At 40.0% G+C, this 18400-nt stretch overlaps 3 protein-coding genes across 3 annotated transcripts; 1 reads left to right on the top strand and 2 right to left on the bottom strand.

Moving 5' to 3' along the window:
• Positions 1–687: 687 nt before the first annotated feature.
• On the top strand, positions 688–4001 carry LOC117454873 (von Willebrand factor-like). The gene is made up of 5 exons (XM_071204733.1): positions 688–738; positions 1608–1707; positions 1968–2167; positions 3434–3705; positions 3895–4001. Exons 2-5 carry the CDS (start codon positions 1692–1694, stop codon positions 3902–3904), a joined length of 498 nt encoding a protein of 165 aa, XP_071060834.1. The 5' UTR covers positions 688–738; positions 1608–1691; the 3' UTR covers positions 3905–4001.
• A 284-nt stretch (positions 4002–4285) lies between these two features.
• Positions 4286–7120, bottom strand: LOC117455622 (alpha-tectorin-like). Its single transcript, XM_034095191.2, has 5 exons — positions 7026–7120; positions 6711–6910; positions 5610–5984; positions 5273–5526; positions 4286–5012 (listed from the first exon to the last, which is right to left on the bottom strand). The coding sequence occupies exons 1-5, from the start codon at positions 7111–7113 to the stop codon at positions 5003–5005; spliced, it is 927 nt and encodes a 308-aa protein (XP_033951082.2). The 5' UTR covers positions 7114–7120; the 3' UTR covers positions 4286–5002.
• A 21-nt stretch (positions 7121–7141) lies between these two features.
• Positions 7142–12472, bottom strand: LOC139434807 (IgGFc-binding protein-like). Its single transcript, XM_071204758.1, has 9 exons — positions 12245–12472; positions 11113–11389; positions 10816–10986; positions 9765–10363; positions 9031–9598; positions 8704–8948; positions 8229–8501; positions 7270–7593; positions 7142–7156 (listed from the first exon to the last, which is right to left on the bottom strand). Exons 1-9 carry the CDS (start codon positions 12470–12472, stop codon positions 7142–7144), a joined length of 2700 nt encoding a protein of 899 aa, XP_071060859.1.
• Positions 12473–18400: the final 5928 nt, after the last annotated feature.

Below are 18400 nucleotides of genomic sequence, written 5' to 3'. Positions count from 1 at the left end.
TGCTGCTCTCCACCATGCAAACAGCATCTATCTAGTAAGGTAACTATAACAGGTGACTTTTGTAAATGTTAGATGTTACATATAGCCTATATTGCAGCTAAACTACAACAATGCAGTTCATAGCTTTGACATTACCTGTTATGAACTATAATATATATGCCTATAGTTTTGTGGTAACGTTCACGCCACTAATGACAATAGTGTAGGCATACTGCTGCTGTGAGTTGCTCTAACTCTAACCCGTGAACGTTACCACAAAACTATAGGCATATATATTATATTCATAACAGGTAATGTCAAAGCTATAAACTGCATTGTTGTAGTTTAGCTGCAATATAGGCTATATGTAACATCTAACATTTACAAAAGTCACCTGTAATAGTTACCTTATTTAGGACTAGATGCCATTTGCATGGTGGAGAGCAGCAAGGTGATGAAGGGACCTTTGAAGACAGCGCCACTGCAGCGCATGCGCACATGATGTGGCCTGCCGACATGGCCACTTTCATACAGATCATACACTAATGCCCTCGATTGGTCTCTGTGTGTCATTCAAGCTGGGGAGGGTGTGTATGTGTGGTGCGAGCGAGCGAGAGAGAAAGCGCGTGCACCGGTTACGTGTATTGTTGTTGTTAGCATCTGGTGCTAGCTAGCGGCGCTAACGGATATAATGAGCTGTCAACAAGGTGGAGGAGAGTCCTCTCCTGTCAGACTGAGAGACTGATAACTACAACTCAGGTGAGGTAAAGGACTGAGTGTTTAGATAGTTAACTTAGTCTAAGTTCTCTGTGGGTCTCAAACGGTAAACACATATTTACATTTGAGGGGGGAGTGATTAGTAAAATATGCATGAATAATAATACAAAATGTTAACGAGGTGAAAAAAGGCAAGATACACTTTAAAAACTTGTTGAGAGCTAAAACTAGTCTTTGCTGCTGCCTCAAAGAGGAGCAGGGGGGAGAGGGGGAGACAGGAGAGGCTGATTCAGGAGCCCAGACACACTCGCAACTATAAATGAACCAAAAACAAATAAACAAGTTTCAATGTTTTTTCATATTGGATATGGTATGTTATTGGTGATTGCCATGTTCTTATGATTATTTAAATGTATCCAGTTCTGTTTTATATGGAGTCTCTTTGTTTCCCCCTCAAAATGCACCACATTGATGCATTTAAGTCCAACATTTAAAAAAAAAAATGTTCACATGGATAGGTTCCTAAATAGATTTGCACATTTTTTTTAAATAGTAACCCATGTCCATATGTTTATTCTGGGGTAGTAGATTTCAAGTTTAGGGCTATCACTATGGGCAGCAATGCTGTAAATATTGACAAATAAATCCAGGAAAATGGTACAAAATAAAACTGGTAGTGGCCTGGCAGGGTGTATAATTCCCGGCTTGACTTATTGTCCCAGTCCGGCCCTGTCTGCGAGGATGGCTGCAGTGGAGACCAGTGCCCTAAATGTGACGCCACACTAAAAAAAATCTTTGAGAAAGATTGTGAAAGTATCACAAATCCTACTGGTCCCTTTGCTGCCTGCCACAGACAAATAAATCCTGAGTCTTACTACAGAGATTGTGTCTATGACGTCTGTATGTCTCAGGGACGCAAATACGTTCTCTGCAACAGTATCTCAGCGTACGTGACTGACTGTCAGACCATCGGAGTAAAGATTGACAACTGGAGGATGCCTGATTTCTGCCGTGAGTACGGCTGACTGTATGATAAATGAAACTCATATACTAAAGGTTAGCATAGACCATCACTTTGCAACAAGGTAAAATGTAACTCTTTATAACATGATTTTCTAATCCATTGAGGTTTTATATTTGTAAAACTAGCCTTGAGTCCAAGAAAAGAGATTTAAAAATCTTAAAAAGTTGTCTAGTTTTCTCTTTACACACCATTAATTTACTGTCATGCTTTTGTGGCTTCAGTTAATCCTAAATGCTTTCTTTTGTAGCTATTACATGTCCTGCAAACAGTCACTACCAGATCTGCTCTGAAACCTGTGGCTCTCCGTGTCCCGGTCTCACTGACACCATCAGCTGCCCCGCCACTTGTGCTGAAGGCTGCGCCTGTAATGAAGGACACTACTTCAATGGGACAGGCTGCGTTGCCCTGGACGAATGTAGTTGTTACCATAATGGACGTACCTACAAGGTAAGGTATCCCACTGTGAAGTTTCCAAAGAAAACTGTATGTCTTAAGGTTTAATACCTGCTTTCCAGGCAGACATTGCCAGAAATGGTAGTTTACGCCTGTTAGATGTCTCTACACTAAGCTAAGCACCTGTCACATTGGTCTGAATTGGTCTTAAATAAGAAACACGTGTGTGGTAGCTGATGTTAAACAGGGATGAATCAGGCTCAATAGCTCAATATAGCCCACACTGATCAGGTTAAAAATGCCTTGTTTGGTCAGCCCTCTGACCGGAGTGAAGAGCGTGGTCGCCGTTTATGTCTTCTTCAATGAGCTGAGTATCACCGTCACTGACAGACAGGAGACCTGGGTTGGTATTTCTAAATGTTTCAAAAATGATTAGGGAATTAGCGGCCGAGATGGGTTTTCTCCACCAGGTGGCTGGTGTCTCCCTTAGGGATAAGGTGAGAAGTTCGGTCATCAGGGAGGGACTCGGAGTTGAGCCGCTCCTCCTTTGCGTCGAAAGGAGCCAGTTGAGGTGGTTCGGGCACCTAGTTAGGATGCCACCTGGGCGCCTCCCTAGGGAGGTGTTCCAGGCATGTCCAGCTGGGAAGAGACCAAGGGGTAGACCTAGGACCAGGTGGAGGGATTATATCTCTTCGCTGGCCTGGGAGCGCCTTGGGACCCCCCAGTCAGAGCTGGTTGATGTCGCAAGGGAAAAGAAAGTTTGGGGCTCTCTGCTGGAACTGCTACCCCCGCGACCCGACCACGGATAAGTGGGAGAAGATGGATGGATGGATGGAATTAGCTTTCCTGTTGAGAATTACATGAGAAAGATTGGTACCAGGGTTTTGTGCAGTTTGGAGCAGGGTCATTCTGGAGGCTGTTTGTATCTTTGAGGTAGCAGAGACTTAGAGATCAGAGCTCCCTGCTGCCAATTAATAGTCCAAGCACACTTTATACAGACTTAACAAACTAGATTAAATGTTTTAATTAAAGATCTTTCGTGGTGCTGGTAGGCAGATTTAGTAACATTTTGTCGGAACCAGGCTAGATGATTCCTCCTGTTTTAGGTCTTTATGGTATGCTAAGCTAACCATCTCCTAGCTCCAGCCTCATATTAAACACAAAGATAAGGCTGGGTTGATTTTCTCATCTAACTCTCCTCAATAAAGTGAGTGATCCTATTTAGAAAATTGTCAAATGCTATTTGCGTTTATACGAGATGTCCCCGATATCTGAACCTCTCATTCAAAATAAACAATATAAATCTCATGCTGTTTACAGGTCAATGGTAAAAAGGTTAATGACCCCAGCCTGCCAGGAAATAATATCTTTGTGAGACGTGATGAGAAAACGGTGATTATCGAGCAGATGTCACACTTCCAGCTGTTTTACAGCAATTCCCAAGAGCTCATTGTTACTGTGAGTGCCAGCATAGTGGACAACTTGTGTGGAGCATGTGACAGATTCATAGCCTTCACAGACACCATGGGCTTCTCACAGTTTATGATACAGGAGTATATGGCCTCGTTTTCTGCACAGGACTTCCCTACCTGGTGAGTATGATACAGTGGACTCAATGTCATAAAAATACTACATTTTTACATTCCTTTTATTTTTGGGATTATCATTAAACTGTACAGATTAATCAATCCACATATGAAAGATATTTCTGAATACAGTAACAATGTGAGTTCTGGTGGATCCACACATTTGTAAAAAGTGTATTCGTTTTCTTTTTGCAGTGAGTTATGAAGAAGATATCCTCTTCTCCAAACCCAGAGATCAGTGCAACAGTATCATCATCTGCAGAAAATTCAACAATAAATTAGCAGTGAAAGCTTTATTTCCAATATGGTAAAGTGTTAATCATACTTTTTAAGCTTTTAATGAAATGATTTGTAATATAATTTCATAATAAACTTCATGCTCAACGCAGAATCGAGGTCTGGCTCTTGATTTATTTTGTAAAGTTACAGAAAATAATTGGAGTTTGCATGTAAATGTACATAACGTAATAAACAATACGAAAGAAACAATGCCCTCTGGTTAATGAAATGACACCATATACATTTTCATTGATGAACAGTGTTTATTATGGTTGTCTTTAGAAATCACATTTCTTTTATATTTCAGAACAAATTTAAACTTCATTGGGTTTTTTGACACAACAAACACCTTGAGGTCTGCGTGTGAAATGATATCACTATCATTTGCAGGTGCTCTGTCAAATAATCCATTGTGTGTCAGTTTTAACCTTTGAGTTAATTTACACCTTGAGCAACCTCTTACTACACTATTCATTATTTCTTTTATCTTTTGTATCCATATATTAATGTTCTACCACAATTCGTGACTGGGCAATCCCACAAATTATGAGAATTATCCCCTATCATTCAGCTCAGAGCTGTTGAGGACGCCATGTTAAATTATGACACTGAGGTCCTAAAAAGATGTTCTACTTGAAATCAAATTCTTTCCATTAATGACTACAATGTTTTTGTGATAACCACTTTAAACATCTTTACATGTATCTTTAATTACTATTGCAACATCGGATATATACATCTAACATTGGATAAGGAACAAATAATAGAGACTGTAGAAGCTGGTGTAATTTTTCACCCCAGTGTTTAAATGTAAAGTCCACATTACATTTTCTCAATACAACATACATATCTGCTCTGTTAATCAAATGTGCTGCGTTGTTCTTTGAGATAAAAAGAAAAATCTATATGTTTGACGATCATTATGCGGGTCTCCATTTTTCCCATTTGAATAAAGCAAAGACGTCGGCTGAGCGCCGAAAGATTTTCATCGATACAGTTTTTACAAATCTTGCTGGACTGTAATTTAAATATCACTGAAAAAGAAACGGAGAAAATAATTAGTCAAATTGTTCAGTTGACAAATTAGTTGACCCTAATGAAGACAAATATAAACAAATAATAATCATATCATCGGCATATAGTATAGTCCAATAGGAAATGGTGATAATGACAAAAGTAAATATCATCTAATTTGCAAGATTTCTCCAAAGTGACATTTACATATGTGCAGTGTCATGTCTGATTTTCTTGGTAGAAAAATACTTTTTTTGCTAAGGTATTTTATGTAACTTACCATCCGGGAAAGTCAGGAGCCTTCCACTTCCCAATGTTCAGTGCCAGGAGTTCTATTATAGTAGGCCTGATCATACCACATGCCCCACATAACACGTCTGCTACTACGTCACTGACACTAATGGCGAGTTCATTAGTCGAACTAAAGGAAACATGAATGGTGGAAGTGCTGTCAATTATCACTGTATTGTCAGACACCACCACGTTTACATCACTCTTGGTGAAAGGCGTCTGAGTCAGCTCCCTTCCATTTATCTGTGAACAAAAGTAAAAAACTTAAAAGGAAGACATTACTTTAAAACGTGATAATAAGGTCATTTCTTGATACAGACACTTACCCATATGTCATGTTTGCTGTTCACTGAAATCATCATGTCATTGAAGAACACATATACGGCCAAAATCGTGTTGACACCCGGAGTACACGTCTCCAACTTCACCACCACCCTGAACCAGTGTGTTGTCTGAGAGACGTCGCAGTTCTGGATGATCTCATAGGATCCTGGCTCTGTTATGGTGCCACCTTCACCATTAAATTGATTGAGGGTCCCATTGGCATCCAAAAAGCAGTGCTGAAGTTGGCAACTCATCACACCTCCCTTGACCAAACAGCTCTGGTCAGGGTCACATGTCATGTTTTTGGACACAACTATTCCAGAGGCGTGGCAGGTGTGCATCCTGTGACAATCATCAGTTATAACGGTCTCTCCAACCTGCAACGAAACAAAGGGTTAGGAAATCGCTAAAATGGTTGAAAGGACATGTAGAAAGCTGAGCTAAAGTTTCCAAGCAACAGACCATTGCCCTCTGAAGAAACTTGCGACTGTCGTTGTTGCATAGATATGACTAGCCCTAAAGTTAAATTATATCACTTTATTATCCAGCCTTTGTTACATTTTGATAGAACAACCTCCTAAAGGATGTAGATCGAACCACCCAGTGTGGAAGATAATTCTAAAATAATTATTGTAATACATGATAAACTTCATACCCTAACCTGAGGTGGGATGCCATTGCAAAACACTTGATTTAGACAGATGTCACAAATTCAGAATCAACCTAGTTTATTTTGGACATGGGCTTTATGTTAAATGACACACACCACAGAGTTTTGAGTCATGCTAGCAAATTGCGGTGGCGATGCTGTCATGCTTTAGAAGGTAATGTTTGAATGTTCGCCAGCCTGTTTTATATGCTGCTAGCACTTTTCAAGATATAGATACAATATTTAAAATGCTTTTATGGATGCATTAATATAAGACATTGAAAGAAGCATATTTTGCTTTTCTCCATAAGCCTTGTGACAAACCTTTGTTAGAAACAAAAAGGCTTTATTTATAAACTGAATAACATCCGGGTTAATTAATAATGGACATTTAAAACCACAGCTGTAGGTTATCAGATCTTTCTGATAATCATTAATTATATTATCTTTTCACCTTGTAAGTGTGGCCATTGTAATAGCAGCTGCACTGGTCAGAGGGCACACAGCCAGTTCCATTGTAGTAGAAGTCTTTATCACAGGCACAGCCCTCCACACAAGTCATGGTGCACGTGAGGGTGTCAACCAGACCAGGACATGAAGCGGTACAAGGCAGTACACAAGTGTCATAATGGCTGCCAGGACTGCATGGTAAAGCTGGTACCAAAAAAAAGGAGTTAGGAATGATTGTTTACAGTAAATGTGCTGAACAAATGTTGAGTTAGAAACGGATATATCAGTGTACATGGAATAATAAAAAGAGCAGACTCACGGCAGAAAGTAGCATTTCTCCAGTTCCCAATCTTTGCGCCAAAGTCTTGGCAGTCTAACATGTATGCAGAAATACTGTGGCACAGCATGATTGGATCATTTTTGGATATACAAACATCATAGACACAATCTCTGAAGTAGGAGGAGGGATCGATAATACCCTGGCAAGCCGCAAATGGACCATTGGGGTCGCTGATGACTGCACATTCTGCCTCTATCACAGATTTTTTAGATTCATCACATACGGGGCACTGGTCGCCGATGCAGCCATCTTCACAGACGGCTCCAATCACGGGCACTTTCCAAACTGCTCCGAAGCTCTGAATATCTTTGGTAATTGTTCCGTCTTGCAGTTGGAACTCATCTGCTTTGTCGTTGTTGAAATTGCCACAAAGACCGCAGGTTCTGCCACTGTAGGTTCCAGGGACAGTGATTGTGACGTGATACACCAGATCATACGTCACCCTCAGGCCAAAGTCGGTCACTATGATGTCATTTTGCCCCTCCTGATAAACCTTCACTGCACCGTTGTTGAGGTTCAGTGGAAGGTGAGTAAGGATCCCATTTACCTGCAGAGATTAAATCATTTGCTTGAATTATCCATACTTCCTACTATTTTGCCACATTTGCTGGAATGTCTGCTATTATGTTGTTTTCATTTGCATAGCTCTCTCGCTCAATTGAGGTTTGCAATAAAGATTGCTTTACGAGTTATGGGCAGTGGTAACAAGTTCTGAACAATGCATATACATTACATCAACTTTTAAATTGATATGGTAAAGTTGTTACTAAGCATATTTACACATATGGCAGTCATTGGGCTTTATTATCATTCATTTGCAGTCTCTGGTCACTTGAGGAAGTCCAATATTCTCTTTTTCTTATCTCTGTTTTTGGTTTCTACAAACTCCTCTGAGAAATATTTCCCTCTTTAGCACTAAGTGCGCCACCATGTTCACCGACAGTCTGCTGTTTCATGGTAAGGAGCTAATGAACAGCGTTTTGTTTTTTAGAGCTGCCTCCTACGACCAAAAGAACACTACAGCATAAAAAGGAGCTGCAGATTCAAGTGGTAATTCTCTGTAGGTTCATCACTTTGAACCACTCTGTGTACATTGTAAAATTATTTTCACATCGAAATTTGATACATTTTATGTATATTAAATCGATCGAGGACTCTGCAATGATGATATTAGTTACATACCCAAACCATGTTAATGTCGTTCTTGCAAAGCATCAAAACGGTTCCGTAAACTTCTACCGCTACAAGTTTGGTCACAGACACCTTGGGATTGAATGACAAACCATACCACTTCTCATTCTCCACTGCCACAGAGAAGGGGGTGAGCTCGGTGCCGTTAAGGTGGCATCCTTCAGCTGCGATGTATCTGCAGGTGCCTTGGAAGTTATATGTGGTGTTGTCAAAGGTGTTGTAATGTGGATCACCAGAGATGGTACACAGTCCTTTTTTCGATGGCTGACATGATCGCACATAATTATTCACCCCACACGTCTCAAATTGACCACAAGAAGACTGCTTACACGTCACCTATTATGAAAGACAAACCGCTTCATCATTGTCATGTGTTAAAATGAACAGAAAAATTATCCCTAAACAGATCTTTATATACTAATTACATATAACTCCTTCATACACTCTCCGTTCATGTCATCCTTACTGTGCCGTTGCAGGTGCATTCGTTCTGGCAAAGGACGTCAGGGTAGAAGACCTGTCCTTGCTGGTAGTATTGTCCCTCATATGTGCACCCACACTGGTTGGCAGGCACACATTCAACTCCACTCATCAGGTAACCCTCATCACAAACACATCCTTCCATACACTGAGTTCCACAGTCCTTCTGACAAGATCGGGGACAGCCGCTGCTACAGAGCTCATACTGGCTTTTTGATGGACACTGGGCAGCTAGGAAGATTGCGGGATCAGAATGAACTTAGCAGCATGATAATCACAAGAATATGGCATGATAAATAGTTCATGTCCTTACCACAGAATTCAGCGGACCTCCAGGAGTACACTGTGGCACCTTGCAGCTGACAGGCGGCTGTGTAAGCGGTCAAAGTCTTGCACTGCATGTTCTGACCTCCCTGGTAAAGACAGACATCATATACGCAGTCGTTGAGGAAACCGGCAGGGTCCACCTTGGCCTGGCAGTCTCTGAAGGGGCCTGCAGGGTCGCTGATGAGGCCACAGTAACTGTTGCTGTTGTAGGTGTCTTTCTGAGTTGAGTTGCAGCCGGGACAGGGACCGCTGCATCCGTCTACACAGCCGGGGATCGTGGCGACTTTCCAGCTTTGACCCAACTCCTCAGAAGAGGTTGCTTGTTTGCCATCTTTCATCTGCATGTCGTCTTTGGGGTTGAGGTTGTAATTGCCACAAAGGCCTTGCATTGCACCCATGTATGTACTGGGAACGGTAACGAATGCTACACTGTTCCAGTCGTAGTACACCTTCACTCCGGAGTCCATCTCGATTACGGCAAACCATCCACTCATATAAAGATGGAGCTTATTGCTGTTCAGCGTCATTGGGAGGTTGGAGCGCAAACCATTGACCTTAAAAGACACAATGACAAAGGAAAAGTTTCATAAAGTAATTGGAATAAAACTGAAAATATCTGTGGGTTTTGAACCGCCATTAATGCAATGAAAATTATTGATTGTGAATACATAAACAATCAGTTGTAGCCCTACAAGCATATATCTTTGGAAAATATGTTACCACAACAGCGCCAGGGTCATCTTTGCTAATGATGATGGTGTTCCCGTTCACTTGGACCTCAACCAACTTGACAACGGATCCAATCTTCTTATCCTGACCATTATTCTGCAAAATGACACTAAAATGTTCCATGTCGGTTTGATTCGAGGAGACTCCAGCCATCTCATATGAACAAGTGCCTTGGAAGTTGAAGCGCTCCCCATCAAAGGTCACAAAATGTGGGTCCCCAGATACCATGCAGGTGGCCTCGTTGACAGGATTGCAGCCTCTGATCCCCTCCACCACTCGGCACTGCTGCCCGGCGGGACAGCTAGTCTCACTGGAGGACAGACTTCCACCGGTGGAGCATGTGATGCGTTTGGTGCAGGTCTCATCCCCCCAGAAGGAGGCTCCTGCCTCCACATAGAGACCCTCGTATGCGCAGCCGCACTGATCCTTGGGAACACACTTGGTGCCACTTAGCACAAAGCCCTCCTTACAGACACACGTCTCCACACAAGTGAAGTTGCATTTTGTAGGAGGGTTAAGGTCTGCACATGTAGCAGGACAGCCATTCCCACAGAACTCATAGTTGCTGTTTTCTGGGCACTTGGGTGTAGCTGTGTGGACAAAGAGAAGAAAGGTCCTCCCCTTAAATTCAATTATTCACATTGTATCAGTCTTGGAAGAAGTATTCAGATGCTTTGAAGTTACTAATGCCACACTTATACTCTCAATATAATCAATATGTATATGACTGTCACTTGGTAAACTTGAATGGATATTTTTCATAATTTAACATTTAATAGACCAAACAATTACTCTTGTCAGATTAATCAATAATAATAAAAAATGGTTAGTTGTAGCCTTGTTTCATGTTTTTTTTTAATGAAAATCAATCTTAGTGGTAACTAAGGATACTTCCATATTAAATTAAATTGAATTCAATTAAAAAGTGACAAGTTAAGGAAAATACCAATTTAGAAAAGCAAGTATGCCAACCTGAGTAAAATATCTAGCTATTTTATTAATATTTATTTACAGTATGGTCTTTATACTTCGGATTACTTACGGCATTGAGTGGATGTCCTCCAGCTGGAGCCTACTTTGGCCCCAGCCCTCTGACAGACGTCAGCGAAGCCTTGCAGAGTGGTGCAGAGATATGTGTTCACAGTTTCCCCCCTACAGAGGTCCAGCATGCAGTTACTTTTCAGGAGGTTGGAGTCAATGTCAGGTAGACAACCTAGAAGTTCTTGATAATTTTGTATAAGGGCGCTACAGAAGATGTGTTTCTCTAACTTCTGAACATAACCGAGAGGGCAGCTGGCACAATCGTCGCCACAACCGTTTTGGCAATTTGCATCGGTACCGGGAACCATCCAGCTCTGTCCCAGCTCTGACATGCTGCTTGCCTCAGAACCGCTGGGAGTTGTGAGGTCATCTTCCTTTTTGTTGTTAAAGTTGCCACACAGGCCACACACACTGCCGGAAAAACTCCCTGGCAGTGTGACGACGAGGTACTGGTCCCAGTCGTACTGCACGATCAGGCCAAAGTCTGTCTCCATGACGACATACAGACCTTTCAAGGAAAGCTTAACCTGGCCGTTGTTCAAGTTGACCGGGAGAAGCCATTTGTGATAGTTCACCTGAAAATAAAAGCATATTTCAATTGAACAAATAGAAAGAACAATTGGTCAGTCCACATCGCACATGATTTATTTTTGTTTTTTTTGTTTATGCAATTGTAAATTGAAAGGCAGTCATTAAGTGGAAAGGCGGTCAAGGCAAATAATAGTTGCTGCTTAGAGGACTACAGCCATGAAATCACTTTCCTCAACATACCAACATTATTTTTTGTATCATTGAATCAATCAATCAATCAATCAATGTTTATTTATATAGCCCAATATCACAAATGTTACATTTGTCTCAGTGGACTTCACAGTTTGTACAGAATATCAGTATGACAATACGACACCCTCTGTCCTTAGACCCTCACATCGTACAAGGAAAAACTTCCGGAGAAAACCCAGTTTAAAGAGAAAAATGGGAGAAACCTCGGGGAGAGCAACAGAGGAGGGATCCCTCTCCCAGGACGGACAGACGTGCAATAGATGCCGTGTGTAAATTGACCAAAAGGGTCTCCTAATTGAATAAATGATTTAGATGTTACATTTGTTACCTGGGAAATGACCCTTTGGTTTATTATCAAACAAGAAAATGTCATGTTTAAGCTTTTCCAAAGTCCTTTCAGCATTTTTTATTTTTTTAATTTGCACTACTGGAGAAAACATTTACAAATATGGATTTAAAAAAAAAAATACTTTAACCTGCCAACTTAACACCCATCATGTGTTGCTAAAACCCCTGAAATGCCAATATAACAAAGAGATGACCTCTACTGTTATAAAACATATGGAACCAATATCATTAAAAATACAAAGATCATCAGCTCTCACAAAATGCCAACACAAGAAACATGAAATCTTTGACTGTCTCACCCGAACAATGCCATATTCATTGCGAACTATCTCGATGTTGATCCCGTAAACATTGACAGTGACCGTCTCCACCGATGGGACCTGCACACTGCCCTCGTTCAGGTTCTTGGTCGCCACCTCGAAGGCCGGGAGGGTCTCATCAACATGGCTGTTCTTTGCAAAGGTGTAGGTGCAGTTGCCAGTGAAGGTGTAGTCATGGCCATCAAAGGTGCAGTAGAGACTGCCCATGACCCAACAGGTGCCTGACGGTGGTGTTGTAGTCGTTGGTCCTCCTCTGCAAAATCCTGGAAAAATGTTTGTTTATCCTAACTGTTGTGTGTATGAGATTTAATAAACAGGTTCAGTACACATCACACAGAGTCAGACTTCTAAAAACTCTGGCCGAGAATAAAATCAGCATGCATGAACTCAACATTTACTCAACATTAGTATATCCAGTTATATTATATGAATCACTTTATAACAATAACAAAACAAGCATATAATTTAGCTCTTTGAATAAGGTTTTGTATTTGAAGATGTTTTATTTAAATGACTTCAAGCCTTCATAGGAGAATTTATGTCTTGCCATTTCTCTTTTTTTATTATTAATAGTGAACAATTTGAAATGCGGTCCAAGCTATTTTCTTAAGATTCTTTTTGTTTTCATTTAGCTGTGACCTACTTCAACTCATATACAAATGCACTGAAAATGACTGAAGTTACTCATTTGTGTAAAAAGTATCATTATTTCGAAAGTAATTCTTGATAACTTACCTCTCAGCAGAAGAGCTGAAAAGAGTACAACAAACAACCCCATGTTTGTCAGTGGAGAGGAGCTAACAGAACAAAAGGAGGTATTACAACCAATGAGTAAGCCCAATTAAACACTTTTAAAATGTTGATCTTTAAGCTTTTTATCATATTATATTTGTTTAAAAAAAATACATGTTAGGCTTGTTAGGGCACAACAAATGTAATATAAACAATGTAATAACAAGAAAAATAACAAAAAGCATTATTTCTCTAATCAGCATCTAAAAAAACAATAAAATGCTGAGAAAATAAAAATGTGCAGACAAATCTTTTAAAGAAATAGCTAGAATAGGAAAAAAGTAAATAGTCCTTATCGTCTAATACTTCAGATATCTTAATGATTCTCACCTGAGCTGGTCCGCAGGCATTCAGGGCTACAGGTGCTGGATTTAAAGATGCTTAAATACTTACTGACCTGTACTGATGGACCAAAAAGATTCCTCTTTGTATGGCTTTTCCCAGAAGTGAGCAAACAAAACATTACGTGACACCTCTCTAAAGCCTTTGTGTTGCTGTGACTTGAAGACTGATGATAATTTAATAAAGTTCACTATATGAAATATGTTTAGGTCACAAATGAACTAATCTACATTGAAAACCAATTCATAAGAACAAGCAATATGTGGTAAAAGAGTAAAAAATAATCATATTGCAGAATAACACCACTGTGATTATTATAGAGGTCCATTTAATAATGATTACTGCGTGACTTTTGTTGTATGTGATTGGTCTGCTGGCTTTGTGCCCATCGATTTGACTTTACAGTGTTATAGTAAAGCTTTCAACAGATATGATTTATTAGTTGACTCTGTGGCTGTTTGTTCACCACCTACAAGAACAATGGGTGGGTGTGAGTTGTTTGAAATGCATTTTTCTCAATGCTATCGTGACTACTCTCACGAGGATCAAGGTGAGAGTTTTGTGTAAGGGAAATAGATTAATATTTTATCTGATCGTTGTATTTAATCTGCAGGAGCACAATACAAAAGGTTGAGGCAATGTTTGCACATGTTTTTACATCAGTAGCAGTTGTTATACAGTAATTCACATCTCAATGTTATGTGAGTGTTTTGTTTAGCAAAAGCAGTCCTGTTTTCAGCTCTGACAATGCATTTTTTAATGGTGTATTTCACATTTGCTCAACCCAAAAAGTGAAATGTGTTGACTCTTCAGTGCAAAGTCACATGTATACAAGTCTGCTGAAATGTGGCTTGAAATTTTTTTATGATCACTGTTACGAATCGCGGAAAAAGGTAGGACCCAAAACAGACTATAAAAAAGGTAAAAAAGGTCTGTAAACAAAAAGCGAGCTTTATTCAAAGGCCGATGACAAAAAACATGACATGAACATAACGGTAGCACAAGGAAGAAACATACCCGAAAAACTGACTGTGACTGACATGGAGGAAGACAGGAAAAACAAACAATGAACCGACAGGGTAACACAGGGAAAGACAAGACTAAATACAGAGAGGGGTAATCACGGGACGAGAACCAGCTGGGCAGGGGAGGTAGGAACACAAGGGAAACAGGTGAACACAATCAGACAATCAGACACAGGAGGGAAAACACAGGAAGGAAGACAAGAGACAGGGAGAACAGAATTACAAAATAACACCAAGACAGACAAAACTAAAAACGTGACATAACATTAGGATCGTGACAAAAAATTCTCCATTTGAATATTTGTTCCAATTTGCTCATGAGCACAGTGCATTTTATAAATATATTAAGTTATTTTCATAGCAACAAAAAAAGCACAGGATAAATGAATGATAGTTTCCTTCAATTAGTAATGAAAAACCTGTCATGTTGTAATATTTAGACTTGTTTTCATGGGTAAAGAGAAATGATGAGACCGATAATGGCAATGAAATGAAAACATGGAAGAGAACTACACTGCAGTTGTATTAGAGAATTAACTTGTTAACTAACTAAGATAAAATAGTTGCACATAACATTTCTTCAACCCGTCCTTTGGTTGGGAAACTGGGTGCGAGCAAAAATCCACATTTTTTACTCCATTGTATTAAAGCCTGTCGGGCTTGTTAGATCTGAGTAGATAATGTATTGCAGTGAGGTGTCAGTCTTTTGTCCATAGCAAAGTAAAGCTCACTCGTGTTTCCCAACCTACAGTTTTTACCTCCTCATTAATACATTAAAAAAGACCGTCTTAAACTGCTCAATGCTCCACTGTGTTCAGCAGCTTGTCACTGTGTCTGTTTGCAGGTGAGGGGCAGAAAGTGTGTTGTGTTTTTATTTTATTTTTCTTTACTCAACTGCAAGAGAGAATGACCGGACAGTTAAACAAAGAGCTGAAACTCTTTCACCTTGTCATTACATTGATATCAGAAAAGTGTCGCAGATGGGCGGTGTAGTGAGATATTTTCTTTTAACACATACCACTGTGTGATAATAAAAGTGTATTGGCATCAATGTACTTCGAGTTTCAGAAATATTCTCATTTTTTTGTTACAACTATTGCTACATTAATGCATTTAAGGTAGCAGCTGGCAAAGGAGGAGTTTATTTTTTAACTGATTCTAATATTCCTAAGAATTTTTTATGTGAAATACACTTATTTTGAAATCCCAGAACCATTGATTAGTTACAGATATGATCAGCTGTTTCAAAATGCCTCTCCACACTATATTCAGATCCCTTTATTTATTGGGAGCAAAATAACCCATTATCATCCGTACATTTATCTTAGGTCAGCTTCACTGAATGTTCTAGCAGTGTGACATTCCATCAGACAACCGGTCTGCTCAGAAAGAGGGAGGGGAGACATGTGAAGAGCATGAACTCACCCGGCTGAAGGGACAACATCAGTGTGCAAAACAGGTAGACAGCAGAAAGCAGCAGAAACAAGTGGACAGAGAGAGAACGGTAAGGTGGAAACATGTCTCAGAAAGAAGAAAATCGTTTGTTATCACCCTGCTAATAATATAGAGTGTACCTGGTTCGGCACACCTGTTTATCACTCTTTGGTTTCACTTTTTCTGCATCACACAGACCAAACTGCATCAATGAAGATCTGGATTTTAATGTTTTTTTGCGTCCTGTTGTCCATGACACTGTCAATGTTAATCCAGGTCCAACAACAAATGATAATCACGATGAACAATAAGAACGAAACGTTTACAATGACATTCAAGAAACTTAATAAACAACTTTCAAATTTAGACAAGGTAAAAGTTGAGTTGGTCAGGCTGACTGTTTTTGCGCAAGAAGAGACAAAGGATCTTGAGGCTCATCCTGTTCCAGATGTGGATAAGCAGAAACAAGAACTTGACGCCTGTCGAGCTGAAAAGGTGAATTTGTTTGTAGCCTTTATTTAACCAGGTGAAGCCCCTTGAGATCAAAATATCTCTTTTCAAGGGTGACCTGCAGGACATTAGTTACACATGCAACATAAAAACAACAGAACAACAATAAGGATGACATACAACATAATGTACAGGGTACAGTTTACAAAACTCTATTTACAGTGACAGGTACCATGAGTATCAAACAGCATGTCACCCAGCCGAGTTTTAAAATGATGCAGGGGAACCAAAGTGCTCAGTTTTAAACAGGTTTGCAGACTGTTCCAATTTAGTGGAGCTGCACATCTAAAAGCTTTCTTCCCTAAGACAGTCCTAGCACTTGGCACATTTAATAAAACAACATCATGAGATCTCAGGCAATACGTACTTTCAATTCGTCGAGAGATCAGAGAGCAGATATAAAAAAGGTAGTTTATCCAACATGGCTTTATAAATGAACATGTACCAATGACTGAGCCTCCGTACAGTTAGTGAAGGCAGACAGGGTACAGTGATGAGTAAGTGCTTTACAGTTAGTAACAAATCTCAGAGCACTGTGATACGCAGCATCTAACTTTTCCAGGCAATGGGCAGGTGCATTCATATATATCAAATCACCATAGTCCAGCACAGGTAAAAAGGTCACAGTGACTAGCCTTTTCCTGGCTTCAAATGAGAAACAGGACTTGTTCCTGTAGAAGAAATCTAGCCTAACCCTCAGCTTTTTAAGCAGGTTATTGACATGAAGTTTGAAAGAGAGACAGTCATCAAGCCAGATACCGAAGTATTTGTAACAGGCAACAACTTCAAGTTTTGTTCCTTGCGTAGTTACAATATCATAAACAGGCTCTGGTGTCTTTTTTGCTTTTGAAAAGAGCATTACCTTGGTTTTATCCACATTTAAAAGAAGCTTTAATTCAGAGAGCGGAGTCTGAATAGTGTTAAAAACAGCCTGTAATTTAACAACAGCCTCTTTAATGGAGGGACCTGCACAGTACATCACGGTATCATCCGCATAAAAATATAAAGTAGCTTCATCCACATTATCACCTACACTGTTAATATATATGGAGAATAAAAGTGGTCCTAAAACAGAACCTTGTGGTACACCATTAGAAATGTTTAACCACTCAGAAGACAGTCCATCAAAATGAACACATTGGGACCTTTCAGAGAGGTAGTTCACAAACCACCCCACTGCAAGGCTGGATATGCCAATACTGAGTAGCCTCTGCTTTAAAATGCGATGATCAACGGTGTCAAACGCTTTGGAAAGGTCAATAAACAGAGCTGCACAACTCTGCTTATTATCTAAAATACTAGTAATGTCATTTACCACTTTCATTGTCGCAGTGATGTGTTATGAACCGAGATACAGGACGCAGGACCCAAAAGCAGGATTCGGAGACAGATGTCCAAAAATAGAATGTTCTTTAATCACAAATTAAAATCGTACTTTCACAAAAAATAGAAAGTAGATAAAAAGCCAAAACAAAGTTGTACAGCAACACAAAAACTCACTTGACAAAAGGTCTAAATCCCAAGGTAGGTATCAGGAGTCAAAAGGCCTGGGTGCTCACGACATGAAACATAACGAACTGACAAAGGAACAAAGAAACACCAGGGCTATATATAGGTGAGGGGGATGGGCACAGGTGAAAACAATCAGGGCAGGGCCAAGCAATCTCACGGGCGGGAAACACACAAAGACAGGAACTGTGGGATCTGAAATGACAGGAAAGATTACTTTCAAAATAAAAACATAACTAAACCTAACATATCTGTCGAGTCACAACATGATGGTGCTGTGTTTCTTTCTGAATCCTGACTGATGTTTAGACAGGATGTCATTTGTACATAAAAACTCCTTTACTTGTTCACTCACAAGTCGTTCGAGCACCTTAGCCAGAACTGACAATTTAGAGATTGGCCTATAGTTATTTAAAATAGTTGCCTCCCCTCCTTTCAGTAAAGGCAAGACATAAGCAGACTTCCATACTTGGAATTGTATTTGTGCTGAGGGAGAGGTTAAAAAGTGAAGTAAGAGGTTGAG

Source organism: Pseudochaenichthys georgianus, chromosome 11 (assembly GCF_902827115.2).
Source record: "Pseudochaenichthys georgianus chromosome 11, fPseGeo1.2, whole genome shotgun sequence".
Lineage (NCBI taxonomy): Eukaryota > Metazoa > Chordata > Actinopteri > Perciformes > Channichthyidae > Pseudochaenichthys > Pseudochaenichthys georgianus.
The sequence above is the reverse complement of the archived record's forward strand: the minus strand, read 5'-3'. Positions and strand labels throughout refer to the sequence as shown.

Coding starts and splice junctions, on each gene's coding strand:
- LOC139434807 (XM_071204758.1), bottom strand. CDS start 12,472: ATGGGCAGTCTCTACTGCACCTTTGATGGCCATGACTACACCTTCACT. Junction 8,949..9,030: donor GAGGTCCGCTGAATTCTGTG/GTAAGGACATGA, acceptor CAATCTTCCTAG/CTGCCCAGTGTCCATCAAAA. Junction 8,502..8,703: donor AATGCACCTGCAACGGCACA/GTAAGGATGACA, acceptor CGATCATGTCAG/CCATCGAAAAAAGGACTGTG.
- LOC117454873 (XM_071204733.1), top strand. Junction 2,168..3,433: donor ATAATGGACGTACCTACAAG/GTAAGGTATCCC, acceptor TGCTGTTTACAG/GTCAATGGTAAAAAGGTTAA.
- LOC117455622 (XM_034095191.2), bottom strand. CDS start 7,113: ATGCTGTGCCACAGTATTTCTGCATACATGTTAGACTGCCAAGACTTT. Junction 6,911..7,025: donor GAGAAATGCTACTTTCTGCC/GTGAGTCTGCTC, acceptor TTTTGGTACCAG/CTTTACCATGCAGTCCTGGC. Junction 5,985..6,710: donor ACAATGGCCACACTTACAAG/GTGAAAAGATAA, acceptor GTTTCGTTGCAG/GTTGGAGAGACCGTTATAAC.